The sequence below is a fragment of the Sinocyclocheilus anshuiensis genome, unplaced genomic scaffold (genome assembly GCF_001515605.1).
Source record: "Sinocyclocheilus anshuiensis isolate Anshui unplaced genomic scaffold, SAMN03320099.WGS_v1.1 scaffold212, whole genome shotgun sequence".
In the NCBI taxonomy this organism is placed as follows: Eukaryota; Metazoa; Chordata; class Actinopteri; order Cypriniformes; family Cyprinidae; genus Sinocyclocheilus; species Sinocyclocheilus anshuiensis.
The window spans coordinates 19,370-35,871 of NW_015558566.1; the positions used below are offsets into that span (position 1 = coordinate 19,370).

At 37.7% G+C, this 16,502-nt stretch overlaps 2 protein-coding genes across 3 annotated transcripts in view; both read right to left on the reverse strand.

Annotated features, from left to right (window-relative positions):
- Positions 1-618: 618 nt before the first annotated feature.
- On the reverse strand, positions 619-2,011 carry LOC107679484 (sterile alpha motif domain-containing protein 5-like). Its single transcript, XM_016475040.1, has one exon. The coding sequence runs from the start codon at positions 1,180-1,182 to the stop codon at positions 619-621; it is 564 nt and encodes a 187-aa protein (XP_016330526.1). The 5' UTR covers positions 1,183-2,011.
- Positions 2,012-6,105: 4,094 nt separating this feature from the next.
- LOC107679494 (syntaxin-binding protein 5-like) overlaps positions 6,106-16,502 on the reverse strand; it is a 92,046-nt gene continuing 81,649 nt past the window's right edge. Inside the window, exons 20-25 of one of the 2 annotated variants that reach the window (XM_016475055.1) lie at positions 11,787-12,026; positions 10,621-10,990; positions 8,214-8,379; positions 8,014-8,125; positions 6,656-6,876; positions 6,106-6,497 (exon numbers count right to left, since the gene is read on the reverse strand). In XM_016475055.1, coding sequence (XP_016330541.1) covers positions 6,456-6,497; positions 6,656-6,876; positions 8,014-8,125; positions 8,214-8,379; positions 10,621-10,990; positions 11,787-12,026 — 1,151 coding nt within the window. In that variant the 3' untranslated portion in view covers positions 6,106-6,455. Of the gene's footprint in view, positions 6,498-6,655; positions 6,877-8,013; positions 8,126-8,213; positions 8,380-10,620; positions 10,991-11,786; positions 12,069-16,502 lie in introns of both variants that reach the window. The other variant, XM_016475054.1, reaches the window with a different exon arrangement.

Here is a 16,502-nt window from a genome sequence, read left to right on the forward strand (position 1 = left end):
AATTCATTTGGTCATTTTACTACCCAGCTGCTGGGAACTATAAAGCACACTCAAACACATATTTTTAAAGGCCAGGGATCATCTGAGAGCATTAAGTTGTTGTACATCTAAATCCCAGTACTACCTCTAACAAACCCCCCTCATTAAATCTCTATAATAAAGTGTAATGAATACTCAATCTGATACAGGGTTGCAACATTCACCCAACCCCTCTGAGGCTCCCACTCCCTTTGATTCTATATCCACCTTGAACTTCCAGCCTCAGTGCTCAAACACACACAAAAAAGGAGATGGGTCAGGTTTGAATTATCCAATGTTGAATGTTGGATGTATGCAGTGTGAGGTCATTTCCTGCACAGGCCAATCAATTCTGGCTGACCTACTGATCCCAGAAAGCCATTAGAAACGCAGAGTGCGTCTAAAATCGGTCAGTAGGCTATTGATCATATTTTGGAAACCAGATTAAGGCAATGTTCCAGTCATCAAACCTCCATATCCCTGTATTCAAGCCAAACGGTCCTATACCGCCCTGTCCTTCTAATCACATAGATCCAAGGTTTTATCCTTATACTGAGCTTGTGTTTCGAACTGAGGCTGTTTACAATCCAAATTTCTGATTCAAGGGCACACCACGTGGTTTATACCGACGCGAGACAAAAAGTAAACACAGCTACTCACCTTATTAGAATATGGCTGCTTGGCAAGGTTTATCCCGTCCCTACTGAGTTTATCCCTGATCATGATCTTCAGCTTCAGTTTTGGATAGACTTCCAGCTCCTTGCGGTTCCCCAGCGTCAGATTCCTGGACGCCCCCATGTACCCCACGCTGCGCGCCGCTCTATCACTGCTCTGCTCAGTCCATGACCTGGAGCCCCTCAGCCTAGACTCGCATTGCTCTGCCATGCGACTCGTGTATATAGGTGAGACCGGGGGCATCGGCTCCAGTGTGAAATAAAGGCCAGTGGCCGTCTCCTTATCGTGATCTTTTAACCTTTGCACGGCATCGTGAATCCGCTGGCGGTGGTGCGGAATGAACACACCGATGGCATCCAAGTCCGGGTCTCCGATTTGTTTGCAAACTTCCAAGTCGTCGTATCCGTTATCCACAAAATCCTCGACATACTGACACAGCTGAAGGGTTTTCAGCCATTCATAAACGATGTTGGGTCCGCTGGTCATCATTTTGAACGGTGTTTAAACGTAAAGGTGCGTTTACCTTTGTGAGCAGTTGACTGACAGCGCGTGTGCCTGCGGTTTACGTGAATATCCCAGTCAAAATGCCATCTTCATTCAGCATTTCTCTCCACTTTTTGATAGCAGGGGATGTTTAGAAAATATCCACGAGCCCATAAATGTTAAACAGACGGTGCTGGACACTTCAGCGTTTATTAATCCTGACAATGTCGAGACCCTTCAACTTGGCATTGCCGTATACTCCACAACTACCGCCCCCCTTCACCGTGTTTAAAGAGCCATTCACCGGTAATGGTTAGCGTCTAAAGTGGCTATACTGATAACCATCCACAAAGACTACATTTTCCCCTCGTTTATTTCAACTGTTCGAGCAGTAGTGCCAACAAGAAACGTGATTACGCACCGCGTGAATTTCCAATGCTCTTCTCCAGCGCTCTCACGAGACCGTCCTTCCTTCCCTTGTGTCTGTCAGTACGGCTTAAGCCAACTCTTTTCCTCTCTGAAGACAAATGAAACCGCGTCTCTCCGGTTTGGAGACGAGCACATGTGGTTTCAGACTTCTTGCCACTATTTGCTGAGCAGCGTAATCGCGTTGGCGGCGAAAAAGATCGGTTTTCCTCAGCGAGGCGATGGTTGGTGAGCAGACACGGTTTGAATCTGGGCACGCGCTGTCAAAAGTGTCAGTTTGTCAGAGTTTGGGGTAATTGAAACCCTGGCATGGCGCTTCTTAAAAATCCGAAACTTTGTGACTTTTATTTTTGGCAAAGCCGAGGAAGGTAAATGTTGAGGTAACGGCAGGCTGCTGTCTGCTGCTCTGCTGCTGGAAGAGGATTTAAATCAGAAGCTCTGCTGCACGCGCTTTTCACTTTATGCTACAGTCTTATGGTGCCCCCTGCCTTAAAATTGGGCAAAATAGATATTTGGACTAGAAAAAAAGCCAATGTACACATCATATTAAGATTGTCAGTATTTTGCATGCTAAAAATAAAATTAGAAGAAAAACTTAAACGTAAAAACTGTAAACGAAAATTAAAAATGTTGTACAAACGGAAATAGGCTAAATAAGTTTAGGTAGAAAAACTAGAATTACTAAACTTAAATGTAAAGTTCAATAAAAATAAACAAAATGTAAAGTTAAATATAAATAACCTATTAAAAATGACAAAAGCACGTAACAAAAGTAGGCCTACTAAACTAAAATAACAATAAAAATAAGATATATTTTAAGCTAATTCAATAGCCTAAATATTATGTATATATAAATCATACTAAATTAGCGCCTGTTTTAATATGGTAGTTGGCAATTGGAGAAAACATTCATATTCATAATATTAAATTGAATTCAGGACACTGGACCTAGTCATTTCAATGGCAAAAAGTGTCCCAATCGACCTGAATTCACCCCAATATATCCATACAAATACAACATGCATACTATTATAATTATGTGCTCCTTCAAACTAAGAAATGTTTATACTCTAGGGGGTGATTTTTATTAAAAAGTTTTTCATTTTGTTGTTTCAAATTAGACCTGATTTTTTTTAACGCCTTCATCATTTAGTCCAGTCGTGCCTCAATGCAGTTTGATCAACATTTTTCCTTGTCTTACTACCCCTCCTTGTGGTCTTTAATAGTATAACAGCATCCTTTTCATATCTTCTCACTGCTTTGAGATACTATATCAATATTGATCATAGTACACCTCCATGATCAATAAGTGTGAGTTTAACAGAAGTGGGACAAATAAGTTCCCTTATGTTTCCCTTTATAAATCAGCAGAATGTAACAGTCATTAATAATTTAATTAATAAGAACATTAGTCAACAAAGAAAAAAGCAGTCACAATAGAAAATATATATATAAAAAGGGGAAAGAAAAAAGGTACAAGATGGGTATATAATTGTGACAATCATGTCATTTGCCTGACAACATTGTAGTGGGCGTGGTTAGGCAACATCCAACCAATCACAGCCAACACACTGGCAAATAAGTGTGCTCTTCCTAAAGGTCTTTATAAAGAATACAAATAAGATATTTAAATAAATAAATAAATATTTTGTTCCCACTTTACATGTTTAATAAAATGGGACAGTTTGACAAACTGTTCTGATCAAGAACCGATTTTAAGAACTAGAACCATGAGCCAGACAACAGGAAAGATTTTTAAATCGTTTTATTTTCCATTGCACAGTAATTTCTATCTACAGAAATTCTAAATTGTTTGTGGCAGCAGATAGTCATAAACATCCATGTGAAATTTGCATAAAACTGTACAAGAAATTGGCTACAATGAGAAAATACTGCAACCCACTGATAACCGTTATATTCAGGACAGAAAATGAATGAGGCTCTTCTGCATGTTAAAAGGGTTATATTTCAGGTAAGAATGTTCTGTCTGAGACAAATAAAACAATTCACTTAAAGTCAACATGAAACATTACAAAATGAATAAATTAAATTAAAGCCAAGAAAGCAACAATCATTTTTTCTCCTTAGTCATGAAAGATTACAACAGGCAAACAACCAGGTTCACATCAAGAGTGAGTCTGAAACCTCTCTGAAACAGACATGAAAGAACTGAAGTTGTGATCAATAAACCCTGCTGGAGTTAGAACACTTATTACTGACATTTACAGCATTACAGTTCAACATGGCTGATTGGATACTTTATCGATTGACAATGACAAAATAGCAACCTAGGACATCAAATATTTCCTGGAAATACATGAGCCAACATCTTGGAAAACAATTTTTGGTTTTGAATTGTATCCACCATGTCGGGGCCTAAAATGTATTTTCCAACACACATAATCAAATGGATGGCATTTTTATAATGAACCACACTTATATGCGATAATTTCAAGGAAAAGCTCACTCACTCGTGTTGAATTCAAAAATCACCCTGTTGTGTCAATGATGGCATGAACAAACAGACCACACAACAGAAAACAAAGATATGAAGACAAGTAACAGAGCGCAATGAGCTCAAAATACATCCTCCTCAAAGCATATATAAAAATAATTTTTTAATAATCAATGATTAAAAATATGACAAGGATATCTATTCAGGGCAATACAGTACTGCAGAGAAAAATACACATCGTACAAATATAATTTAATTAGTTAATCAGGAGAGATGACATACGAGCGAGATATTCAAAAACAAACCCGGTCTTCAGAAACACTATAACACCATGGCATGAAAACACATCTACAGAGAATATAGAGTCCAACACAGACAGAAACATTTAGAGTCTGAGAGAGATTGGCTTCGTTTTGTTTTGTAATTCTTTTTTCCCCCCATTTTTCTTAGTTTGAAGTACGGCAAACATACGAAAGGCAGACTAGCACACAGCCAAAAACATCAGAAAAGTCCTCAACACTGTTACTGGTGAAATATGCAGTGGTACTTCAGACACACACAGCTGTCGAACACAGTCAATGGAATACAGAACTCAATGAAAGAAAATCTTTGGCGTTTGAAAAGATATGGCAACTGTCTTAGGGTCAGTATGGCCTGGACCACTCGCAATTTATGCTCCCAGATTGTCGAACTACTTCTTTCATTCACAGAATGGCAAAAAAACTTTGGGCAGAGAGGCAAGTGAACATCGGTATCTGGAACAACAATGGATCATGTGATGAATGCAACATATATAGCAGCATTTCTTGCAAACCACAAATAAATATAATGGCACTAAAATGTGGTTTCAAGGGAGAAATGGGACAAGAAAGACATTTGCTGTACAATTTTTATTTTGTATTTAACGTTACTAAATTCTAGTTTTCTGGTTTGGAATGTACACCTAACACTCATTGTAGTTGTTTTCACAGATGGAGATGATCTTGAAGTACGTTCTGTGCCACTGCATTACACATGAAGCACCAGATAGAAACATGTTATCCTGACATTCAGAACTACAATGAATATTGTTTCCAAGTCAGTGAAAGCGTTCCGCCCTACTTCACGCTTATATTCAAGTCACCAAAGATTAGAGCTGGAAAACCGCTCCAAATTTCCAGGTATGAAAAGAGCCGTTTCCAAGAGTACAGTAAGTGCTTTTTATTTAACAAATGAAATGTGGACCAAAATATTGACTAAAGCACAATCTCTACATGTTCAACTGAAGCGTCTATATTAAATCTATGCATTATGCAGGAATGAGAAAGCTGGTCTAATGGACAAAATCAAATCCCAGAGTCAACGCCGAAGAGACTGTGATGTAATTTTCAGTCACAACAAATGTTCTAGCTGTTGAGGTCTATATGGCTGTCTACCCAACAAAACATGGATAACTTTAAACCTTAAATTTGCCTACTTTCTTTCACAACGCAGTCCAGACCAGATATTTTCTGTGCGGAGTTTCATAGAAAGTTTAAACATCTGTATAATGTATCACATGAAAATACCATCATTAAATCATTCATGGTTGGTTTATAAACAGTTATTTCACAATTCATTCATTTGCCACGTAGATCTGTCATTTAATTCTCTGGATCATGTCAACTTATTATAAACCCTCTAGATGGTACTTTAATGTAAAGCATTATTGTAGTGATATTCACAATAATTCTGTAAAAATATCACCCAAAAAGCATTGTATATTTAATTAGACATTTACAGTTGATTTTACAAATTATTTCTAGTTTTTTGCTAAATAAATAAAAATAAATAAATAAATAATCAAAGGGGCAATTTAGAAAAAAATGTACAGAAATATACTGAGTAATTTTTTGGAGAAGGGAGATGTTCTCTCTTCTTCTGAAAGGTTTGACTCCTTCATGTTATGACATCATTTCCTGTGAACGGAGCTCTTTCCGTGCTTCACCTGGTGTCTTCGTATTTCAGTTTTCCTTGACAGTCAATAGCGAATATGGCATTTTTACAGAGATTTATATAGAATTATGTATATGCAAAAAAAACAACAGCACAAAAACAATTCAAAGACTGAGAGAAGAAATGGAATTCCAGGGCTTGCAAAGCCCAGCCGCCATGAGAGGGGATTGGCGATATTAAACAAACAAACAAAAACGGAAGAGTGGACGCCATCGTGGTATGGTATTCCTCAGATTGGGGCCGCTCTCAGTCTGTGCCGCAGTTCTGTAAGCAGACTGTATTTAATATTGTGCTAGGAAAGAGCGAGGGATCCCACTGGTCCAGCAGAGGAGAGATAAAGATGGGAGTGGGAGAAGGATTATGGATGAACAAGGCTGTGTAGGAGAACTCCTGAGTCCCTTTGGGCTCTGCTGTTTTGCGGAGATCAGAACTGGTACCATTTTTTATCCTTACACTTTAGCATCATCTGCAACAGGGAGTAAAAAGAAGATCAAAGTTAGAGACGCCAGCTGCACTGCCACAATGATTACAATGCACATAAAATTAACTTATGTAATATAAATGTTTAGCTATTTTTATGAAGTGATTCATCTGTTATTGGCGTCAGCGGTGGTAACTCTGTACCTCATGAGCGTGTTTGGAGAATGTGTCAGCGCTGGCCATCATGGCTGCTGTCCGCTCTTCCACCTCGCTCAGTTTTTGCCCTCTCTCATCCAACGCTATCCGAGCTCGAGCAAGATCACCCACGATGCCTGACGCTGCCCCCTTCATGCCTTCTATACCCCCAGGACCTGGAATGTGCTGAGCGAGACTGCGTGGTGCTTTTCCGGCTCCTGACTCGCCGACTGAGTGTGAAAAGAAGAGGAGGAAAAAATGCTGCAAATGAGGTGACAGCACAACAGAGCACAAATGAGCTCTCTGTTACGACAACATAGTGAAGATGCCATTTTTGAGAACAGAACTTATTAAGATGGCAAAGAGGCACAGGAAGCACCTAGGTTAGATGTCACAGTTGTCACCAGTGTTATTTTTGCATTATATATATATATATATTAATGCTGTCAAACGATTAATCCAGAATAAAAGTTTTTGTTTACGTAACATATGTGAGTGTACTCTTTATATTTATTATTTATACAGTATATAAATACACACACATGCATGCATATATTTAAGAAAAATATGTTATGTTTATATATTAAATATATTTATATATGAATTATATGAATATAAATATATACATGTAAATATTTTCAAAATATATACTGCATGTGTATTTATATATACATAATACACACATATATTATGTGAACAAAAACTTTTATTTTGGATGCGATTATATATATATATTTTTTTTTTTTCTTTTTTCTTTTTTCATTTTTAGTTATGTGCTTGTGTATTTTGTTATGTGCTTTTGTCATATTTATTACATTTAAGAAAAAAAAAGTTAACACTTTACTTAAAGCCTTTATGTATAATGCATTATAAAAGTAGTTTTAATGCATTAATTATGCCTTGTAATGCACCTTATAATGCACTGTACAATCTCAATTCGTTACACGATGCATTTTAAATCCACTTATAATTATTTAATTGTAATAGTTGTTGGGTAAACAACTGAAACACCATGCACAATAAAATACACTGGCGTACATGCCAGTTATTTTATATTCTTTTTTCATGAATCTCAGGTTGCCAGTGTGTTTTACATGCTGTAGTTTTGTATAATGTATTAATGATAACAATTTAACAATGATAATAGCAACAATTTGGGCTTTTCAATGGCAACATCTATTGTGACTGGGAAATGAACCTACCCTGAAAAATATATTTACTGAAGTAAAAAGTGTGACAACTAGCTCCAGACTCCCCACATCTAAATAGTAATCTTTCTGTTTGTGGTCTACATTCCTACTGTACCATTCTTGCTGTGATACTTTAGGCATCTAAGGGTAAAGAGCAGATAATGAAAAAGAACTCACAGAGCTCTTCTCTGTCTAGAGACTGTGCTCCTCCTCCGAACAGACCCTTAAAGAATCCCCTGTTAGGAGCTTCAGGCGTCTCCACCGGAGTAAACAGCTCACCTAGCATCTCCTGTTACACAATTAAATCATCATCTTCATCTTCAACATTGTCGTAAATACTGTGCAACAGAAGAGTCTAGAAGAACAGTTCTGCTCACCTGTAAGTTCTCGCAGACCTCCTGGCTGTAGGTGATCCTCTGGATCTCAGTAGGGGAAGTCAGATACAAGGCCTGGCCGAGGTTGGTGAAGCAGAACGTTCTCGCTATCCGCATATCTGTCAGGGGTAGGTAATTTACATCCAGCAGTGGTCTCAACCCTGGCAGACTGAAACAGCATGACACAGTGAGACATTTCTTCAGCTCTGGGATTTCTCACCTCCTCTATTATTCAAGAGCTGCAATGCGGAGGCTGTGGCAGTGCTGATTTTGTCCTTCAAAATGTGCCTTTAAATTACAGGAAACAAACATTAAGGATATTTGTAGATGATATCTGCAGTAATACCCCCAAGGTCTTCATGTTTGATGGTTAACTTTGACCTTCCTACTGACAAACACACAGATGTTTGTCTGCCTTTCTGTCCTCTGAAGATTTATAAGCCAAAGCAATTCGGAGAGCAATACAGTGATTAGATCTGTGTTGCAATAGCAACAGGCCCCCTGGCTCTGTCTTTGCTGAACAGTGGAGCAAGATGACAATATTGTATACTAAAAATAGCCTTATTTCCAAATTTACTGTGTGTTAGAGTATATCAATATCAGGCTACAAACAATTCCTCACATCACTGAAACAATCACCAGGCAGTCTGCAAATAAACAAAGCTTTAAAGGCTGACTGAGCTGGAGTCTTGAAAAGTTTAGCATCAATAGACTGTATAGGTTATTTATTTAATATAAATTCTTTACACATGTTAAAAATGACATTACAGTTGCCGGCCATTTTTTGAAAATATATTAAGGGCCAGTTTTACTAACAGCTTGCGCCAGCGCAAACCGTCTTTTGGCGTTAAAATTGTACTGTCAGGCATTGTTGCCAAATCCGCGTTTGCCGCCAGTTGTTTTTTATGTCTGCAGGTTGAAGCGACCCCAATAACGTGATATTTAGGCCCTGGAATGTGAATTGTACCAGGAGAACCCCGCCAAAAAATGTGTATTTTACCCCCCGAACGCGATTTTTACTGGGGGACCCCCTTGCTATTTTCAGGATAGTTTTGAGTAGTACTTGGGTGGGTTTTGTAGCGAAAACCTGGCAACCCTGCTGTCAGGTTTTACTAAAGACGCGCAGTGACGAATTAGCGCTGAAAAGGCGTGGACACGCCTGACCTTATTGAATATGCATTTTAGGAGTTTCCCTTTCAGAGGCAAAAGTTATGGGAGGAGAGTATTCAAATTAATCACGCAACGCGCTTTACTAACATTTGCGCTCGTCAAATTACTGGCATTTGCGCCATTATTTAACGCCCCAAAAAAGCATGTGTTAAACTATTTTGCGCTTGAAATGGCTGCAATTATTGTTGCTAGGAGGAGGCACCGCAGAAAACAGAGAGCGTGTGGTAGAAGGGAGAGGATTTTTTCCACACGTATAATTTATTTTGAATGCCAGAAGAACACATTATCTGAACATATCGTTTGCCAAGTCATGATATTTTTAATTTGCTTCAGAAAATAAAAGATGACTTGGGGCCCTCAACTAGGAGTCGCGCAATACCAGGTCTATCAAAACTTATAGCAAACCTTCATTTTTGGCCTCCGGTTCTTTTCAACGTACTGTGGCTTCTTTATTTCTTTATTCTTTATTTTCGACTACGTTAATTTGTGCTGCACTTGGTATATTGCGCTGGTTGATATGTAAATGAGATGTTGCGTACGTGTTCTTTAATTTGCGCATTGTTAGTAAATCACCCGCAGAAATTTCCCATCCCATCGGCGCGGTTTTGGAATTGTGCTCTCGTGCCCTGTTTAATAAAACTGGCCCTACGTTTTGTTCAGCACGGATGCATTAATCAAAAAAGGTAGTAAAAATTTTTTTATTCATACATAAGATTTCTAATGCTAGTTTCCACAAAAATATTCAACTGTTTTCAACACTGATAATTATAAGAAATGTCTTGAGCTCCAAATAAGCATATTAGAATGACTTCTGAAGGATCATGTGACACTGAAGGCTGGAGTAATGGCTCCTGAAAATTCAGCTTTGCCATCACTAGACTCAATTACATTTTAAAATATATTAGAATAGAAAAGCTATTTTAAATTGTAATAATATTTTAAAACTTTACTGATTTTACTGTAACTAAAAAAAATGCAGCTGATTGAGCATTAAGTGACATCTTTCAAAAACATAAAAAATAATACCAGCCCCAAACTGTTGAAAGGCAGTGTATGTAGGATATTTTTTAATATAAAGTGAAAAAGTTTCACATGCTTAATCATGCTGCTTGCTAAAGTTTTATCGAAGTGTTAAAAGTGTCATAGATTTTTATGTATTTACACATCCCAACACACAGTCCCAAATGAAAGCACTTAAATCAACCCTCATCTGGCTTATGTTAAGGACATCTTCTCTCACCTGAGGGTCATGATGTGTCCATTGGCACAGAAGCAGGCCACACAAATGCCAGTGTTCATCTGAACCACATCTGCCCGCAGCACAAAAGATGTTTCGGTGATGTTGTGTTTAAATACACAGGTCTGAGAGGGCAGGGCTATGACTTTGGCCTGTTTCTCAGAGCACAGCACAGCATATTGGTTTTCATTCAGTTCCTGGGATGTGGATGGGGAGACAGATACCGGCTGTCCCTTACGGACCTTGTCCCGCTCCTCTCCGTTGGCCGGGGCATTGGGTTCGTACCATGGCTCAAAAGCAGAAGGGAGGAGAGACCCTGTAGAATCTAGGAAAGCCATCCGGAGAATGCTGCCCTTCAACCTGACAAGAGTACCTGTACAGAGAGGGTTGAGATGTCAGAGTCAAACAAACCAAACTTCAAATTAAGGGAATAGTTGATCCAAAAATGAAAATTTGCTGAAAATGTCATCCAAGATGTAGATGACTTTGTTTCTTCATCAGAACAGATTTAGAGAAATTTAGCATTACATCTCTTTCTCACCAATGAATCCTCTGCAGTGAATGGGTGCCGTCAGAATGAGAGTTCAAACAGATGATAAAACCATCACAATAATCCACAAGTCCATAATTAAAGTGCTTTCAATTTAAACCTTTGCTTCTGGCCAAAATATGAGTCCATAAACCATAACGCTTCCTCCAGAGAAAAGGTCATCTCATCTGAATCAGGAGAGAAATATCCACAGATCAAGAAGTGAAAACAGTTGTACACAAATAAGTCAATTGATTTTTATGTGAGAAGACAACAGAGGATGGACTTTTTTTTACATTATTTTAGAATTATGGACTTGAATTTTGGCCAGAAATGACGGTTAATTTATTACAAATACACAGCTTTTTGCTTTACAATACGTTAATTGATGGACTTGAGTTGTGTGATTACTTGTAGATTATTGTGAGGTTTTTATTAGCTGTTTGGAATCTCATTCTGATGGCACCCATTCACTGCAGAGCATCCATTGGTGAGCAAGTGATGTAATGCTAAATTTCTCCAAACCTGTTTCGATGAAGGAACAAACTCATCTACACATTTTGCTCAGGCTGAGTACATTTTCAGTAATTTTTCTTTTATGGGTGAACTATTCCTTTAAACCTCTAATGTGCTAACTTACCACAAGGGGAGACAATGACTGGTTGCAGAAGCCTCTGCTCTCCAGCAGGGGGCATGTTGAGGGAGATTGCCAAGACTGTGCCCAAGGACGTGCCAACCCACAGACTAGGTGTAAGTCCGCCATCTGCTTTACGGTTGTACGTCTCACAGAAATAGAAAGATGTGACGGCCTCTCGTGCTTCCTTGTCAATACTGGTCACACTGGAGCTCCGTGAGCGGCTGAAGGAGTTGTCCCTGTTGTCTAGGGGTATGGAACCCCGCGGGGGACATAAAGAGAGTAGGACAGTAGAGAGAAAAACACAAAAAGGTAAAGCCCCCACTCTGAGATGACAACCAACAGATTCACAGATTACTTTTTCCATATCAGCCTCTTCGTCTTGAGCAGAATTAAGATCTATATAAATGTTCTGCCTTTGTGATTGTGGTTTATGCACAAGTTAAAATACACAATATCCTTCAGTGGTGAGAAAATGACCTTTGATGTGGGAAATGAGGCAGTCTCTCCAGTGTGATGGAGATAAATGGTATTCCCAAGATTGGTTTGACCAGATGCCCTATTTTCCTGGAACACTTACATATTTTAGACCTTTTTACCCGACCTCATTTATTTGAAACTTGGCCATACTAGACCATCTTCTAAAATAAATCTGCATCTGGACATGTTAAAGGGGTCTGAAAATTGGACTATTCTGGGAAAAACTCCACATCCTATAGCTCATCCGATAGGTCATCCTATCCAAGATGCGTACAGTCTAGAAATTAAAAAACAAATAAATAAAAATAATGGAAGAATGTGACAATGACATTTTTTTTAGTTTCCATTATTACGACATAATATCTTCCTCATTTAAAACCTACACTACTGTTCAAAATTTCCAGATTTTCTAATGTTTTGGGTGAAAAAAGTGTCTTAAGTTCAACAAGGCTCCATTGATTTGATCAAAAATATTGCAAAATCAGTTCTATTGTGAAATACTGTTACAATTTAAAATATATGTTTTCTATTTTAATTATTTTAAATTTAATTTATTTCTGTGAAGGCAAAGCTGAATTTTCAGCAGCTATTACGCCAGTCTTCAATGAGTTGCTGTCCAATTTTGAATTTGCCTGTTTTAACCCTCTGGGGTCGACAAACGTGACGGCGCGTTTCATTGCATTTCTTTTGAAAGCCCCTAAAGGAACTTAAATTACGATTTGATCGTACAGATAAGAGCAATAACATCAATCGAATCTGTAAAGTGTCTACTTTTATTTGTATACACATATAATAACAACAAAACTTTGTGCTTTTGTAAAATAAAGAAAACATACAGGGTGCGCTGTCTGCCGCCTTTGTCTCCGTGATCTTCATTTAGAAATGTGTCACTAAAATGAACTGAAACTCAGCGAATACTCGACACAAAGACATGAGAGATATATCTATAGAACGCTTGACATGTCTACTTTTAAACGACACAAGTCTTATCGAAAACAAATTTTCTGTGATAAAGTAATCCATATGAAACCAACGTGATGTCCAGCCTTTCCCGTCTGGCTTCATTATCTCTAAATCACGCCCATGCGCTTCTTTCGCTTTTGATATTACAATCGTCCACGTACATAGAATAAAACTTCCATAAAGAGGCACTTAAGGATAATTACATTTGAAAAGAGACATGGTCGTTGTATAATCGTATCGTCTACACAAACCATGTTGTGCTTGGACCCCAATTATGGTTAGATTTCTTAATATTATCAATGCTGAAGAAAGTTGTGCTGCTTAATATTTTTGTGAAAACTATCATTATAAATGTCATTTTTGATCAATTAAATGCATCCTTGAAACATTTTTTAAAAGAAAATAAATTAATGATCCCAAACATTTGAACAATTGTATACATTTAAAGTTTCCTTATTCAAAACAATTAACTGATATCCTGTAGAAGTTTATATATGGCAATGATATGTGAGGGGAAAATGATCTTTACATCAAACTGCTCATCTGATTTCCATTTCAAATCAGTGAAATTCCAGAAAAGTACTCCTTGAGGGAACTCCCTTAAAAACAGTCCTGCTGGAAAGTAATGACCGAACTGAATCTGATATTGAATTAAATACCAGCAAATGCTGAACTGGCAAATGCTGACTTGTGTTATTCAGAATAAGAGTTAGGAAGACTGACAGAGGACCATGACTACATGAAAGTGATGCAGTGGTTTTGGCCATGCTTACATGTACCATTTATGGAAACACTCACAAGCCTTTTGATAGACCAATACAGTCATGACCCATATGTATGTCAGACCCACGAATCAATACAAAAGAAAATCAGCTTCAGATTGACCTTTTCTGATAAACTGTATTTCATAACTCATGTTTCAATCTCAGAAACTCAGTATAAACTCTGAAAGCCACCATAGTCTTGGGCTAACTGACATGAGATGTTCAAAGCTAATGAGCATGTGGACCCTCCAGTTTCTGATAATGTGCTGATGGACTCCACATTCAAAAGCTGTGTAGCATGAACACAAAGTCAAGGCTTACCCAAGTCTGGCTTTAGCTCAGTAGGCAAGCTTAATTTCCGTGACATCTTAGCTGGAAAAAAGAGAACACCTCTCTTTACAAACACATTGAAGCCTCAGTAAAAGCCATGCAATGCTTGAACTAGTTGTGCTGGAGAAAACACCAAGACAACATAGCTAAAGGGTTTTTTTAATCATCCTGAGGGACACAAATGCTTCAAACAGGACAAAGGAGACACTGCAATATTTTTCAGCGAGTCAGAGACAAACTGCATAATGCTGCATGCTGGACAAACAGTACTGGGATGTAAATGGGTGTAATTTGGCCACACAAAGCCCTGAAAGGAAAAGAATTAACATCAGAACAGAGAAAACAATCATTCTCAGCACCCCATGCCACAAGCATGCACCACACAGGAGAATACAAATTAGACATTATGGCTTATATGGATGAGTTTGAACATTTAGTATAATATATATACCCTTGCCGCATAGGCATATGTTGACTTATCTATTATCTTTCATAAATAAATAAATAGCTGGCAGATGAACATGTGACCTTGTTTTGTCAGCAAAAATATCTAAACATTCTTAAAACAAGATAAATTTACTTGAGAAACAAAATGGAATAAGATAATTTTGTTTTTATTTTAATACTATTTTCCAATGTTCATTACAGTTTTAGATGTATTTTTATTTGATTTTTTTTTTACAATGTTTATGTTCATTGATTAACTGAATGTTAATTAAACTAAATGGTATATTTAATGATAGCACTATATAGATTTTATTACTTTTGTTTGATATACTCTTAAAATAAGTCTTAATATCTTAGACAGTTTTGCTTCTCAAATAAATGCATTTATTTCCTTTAAAGAGGTTAAGATATTTTAAGTAGACAACATAATGATTTAAAGTGTTTTTTTTGTTGTTGTTTTTTTTTGCAGTGTAATGAGCTCAACAGTCATCAAAAAAAAATCATTAAAAAAGCAACAAAACAAAAACAGCCTTCACAGCTTGTCTATATAAGAACAGCTAAAGAAAACTAAATGGTCAATTACCCAAAACTATATGTTTTGTTTCCTAATAGTACTCCACAAAAGCATATATAAGTGAATTCAACTGCTGGTTGCAATCCATCTAAATAAATGTGTATTGTTCAAAATCCTGTGCGGAGATGTACGGACATAAAGAGACGGGAAGTACAGGAAGACAACAAACCGAAAACCTTCATTCCTACAGACAGACAATTATAGGACGCAGTCACGCAGCCACCGGTGTGGCAAAAGAGAAACGCCTCAAGCAAATCACCACAAGCACATTTCACCATGTTACATGCGTGCTACATGAACGTAGCATGCAGTGGGAATTTCCATTAGGGTTATTCAAGTGACTATTTCTGAGGACAGCTGCTTCCTCTGTTTTGTTCATACATAGAGACAGAGACAGTGTGGCCGAACAAAACCAGTGGAACCTCTTCTACACCGTCATCCAACCTTACCTCCTCTCCCTCCTCCATTGTAGAATTGCTGATGGTTTGACATCAAGACTTTTTGGGAGGAAGTAAAGCATATGAGCAGTTAGAGATATTTTACGCTTTTTGGGAGCAACATACAGCGCAGGAGAGCCATAACATGAAAATTATGTATCGACCCAGGTTGTTTTGTTTGTTATGCGTTTGGTTTGGCTTTCTGTGGCAGTTGCAATCATTTGTTCTGTATCTGCCCATGTCGAGGTGTTACAGCTAGTGTAGGCTGCTATTTGCACAATAATTACAGAGACCTTCTTTCAATATTTGATCAAACCACTTGCTGAGAGAACAGCTGCAGAGGTCTGTGCTCTAACTGAAGGTTAAGTCATTTTGGAAATACATTCTCATTCTGCTCTGACCTTTCGGAGCAAATCTTATCTCTATTTTGAGATCTGCCCCGGTCTCCGAGTGTGAATGTCATGCTCTTTCTAGGAGTTTTTTAAGTTGTATTCGGCTTATCACGCCACCTTCAGCTGCGCTAAATGAACTAAAGAAAGAGAATGCAAATGCTTTAAGATTACCTTGTCCTATCTGTGTTTTAACCTTGAATATTTTTGCATTTTATATTTGCATTCTACACAATTCTATACAAAAACAATGCAAATTTGAATAATGATGGCTAAATAATGTTATTTTTTCCCACCCCAGAGGAAGACGTGATATTATAGCAAAGGTTAAGAATCTT

Bases quoted from the DNA above. Each gene is read 5' to 3' on its own strand.
- LOC107679484 (XM_016475040.1), bottom strand. From the start codon at position 1,182: ATGATGACCAGCGGACCCAACATCGTTTATGAATGGCTGAAAACCCTT.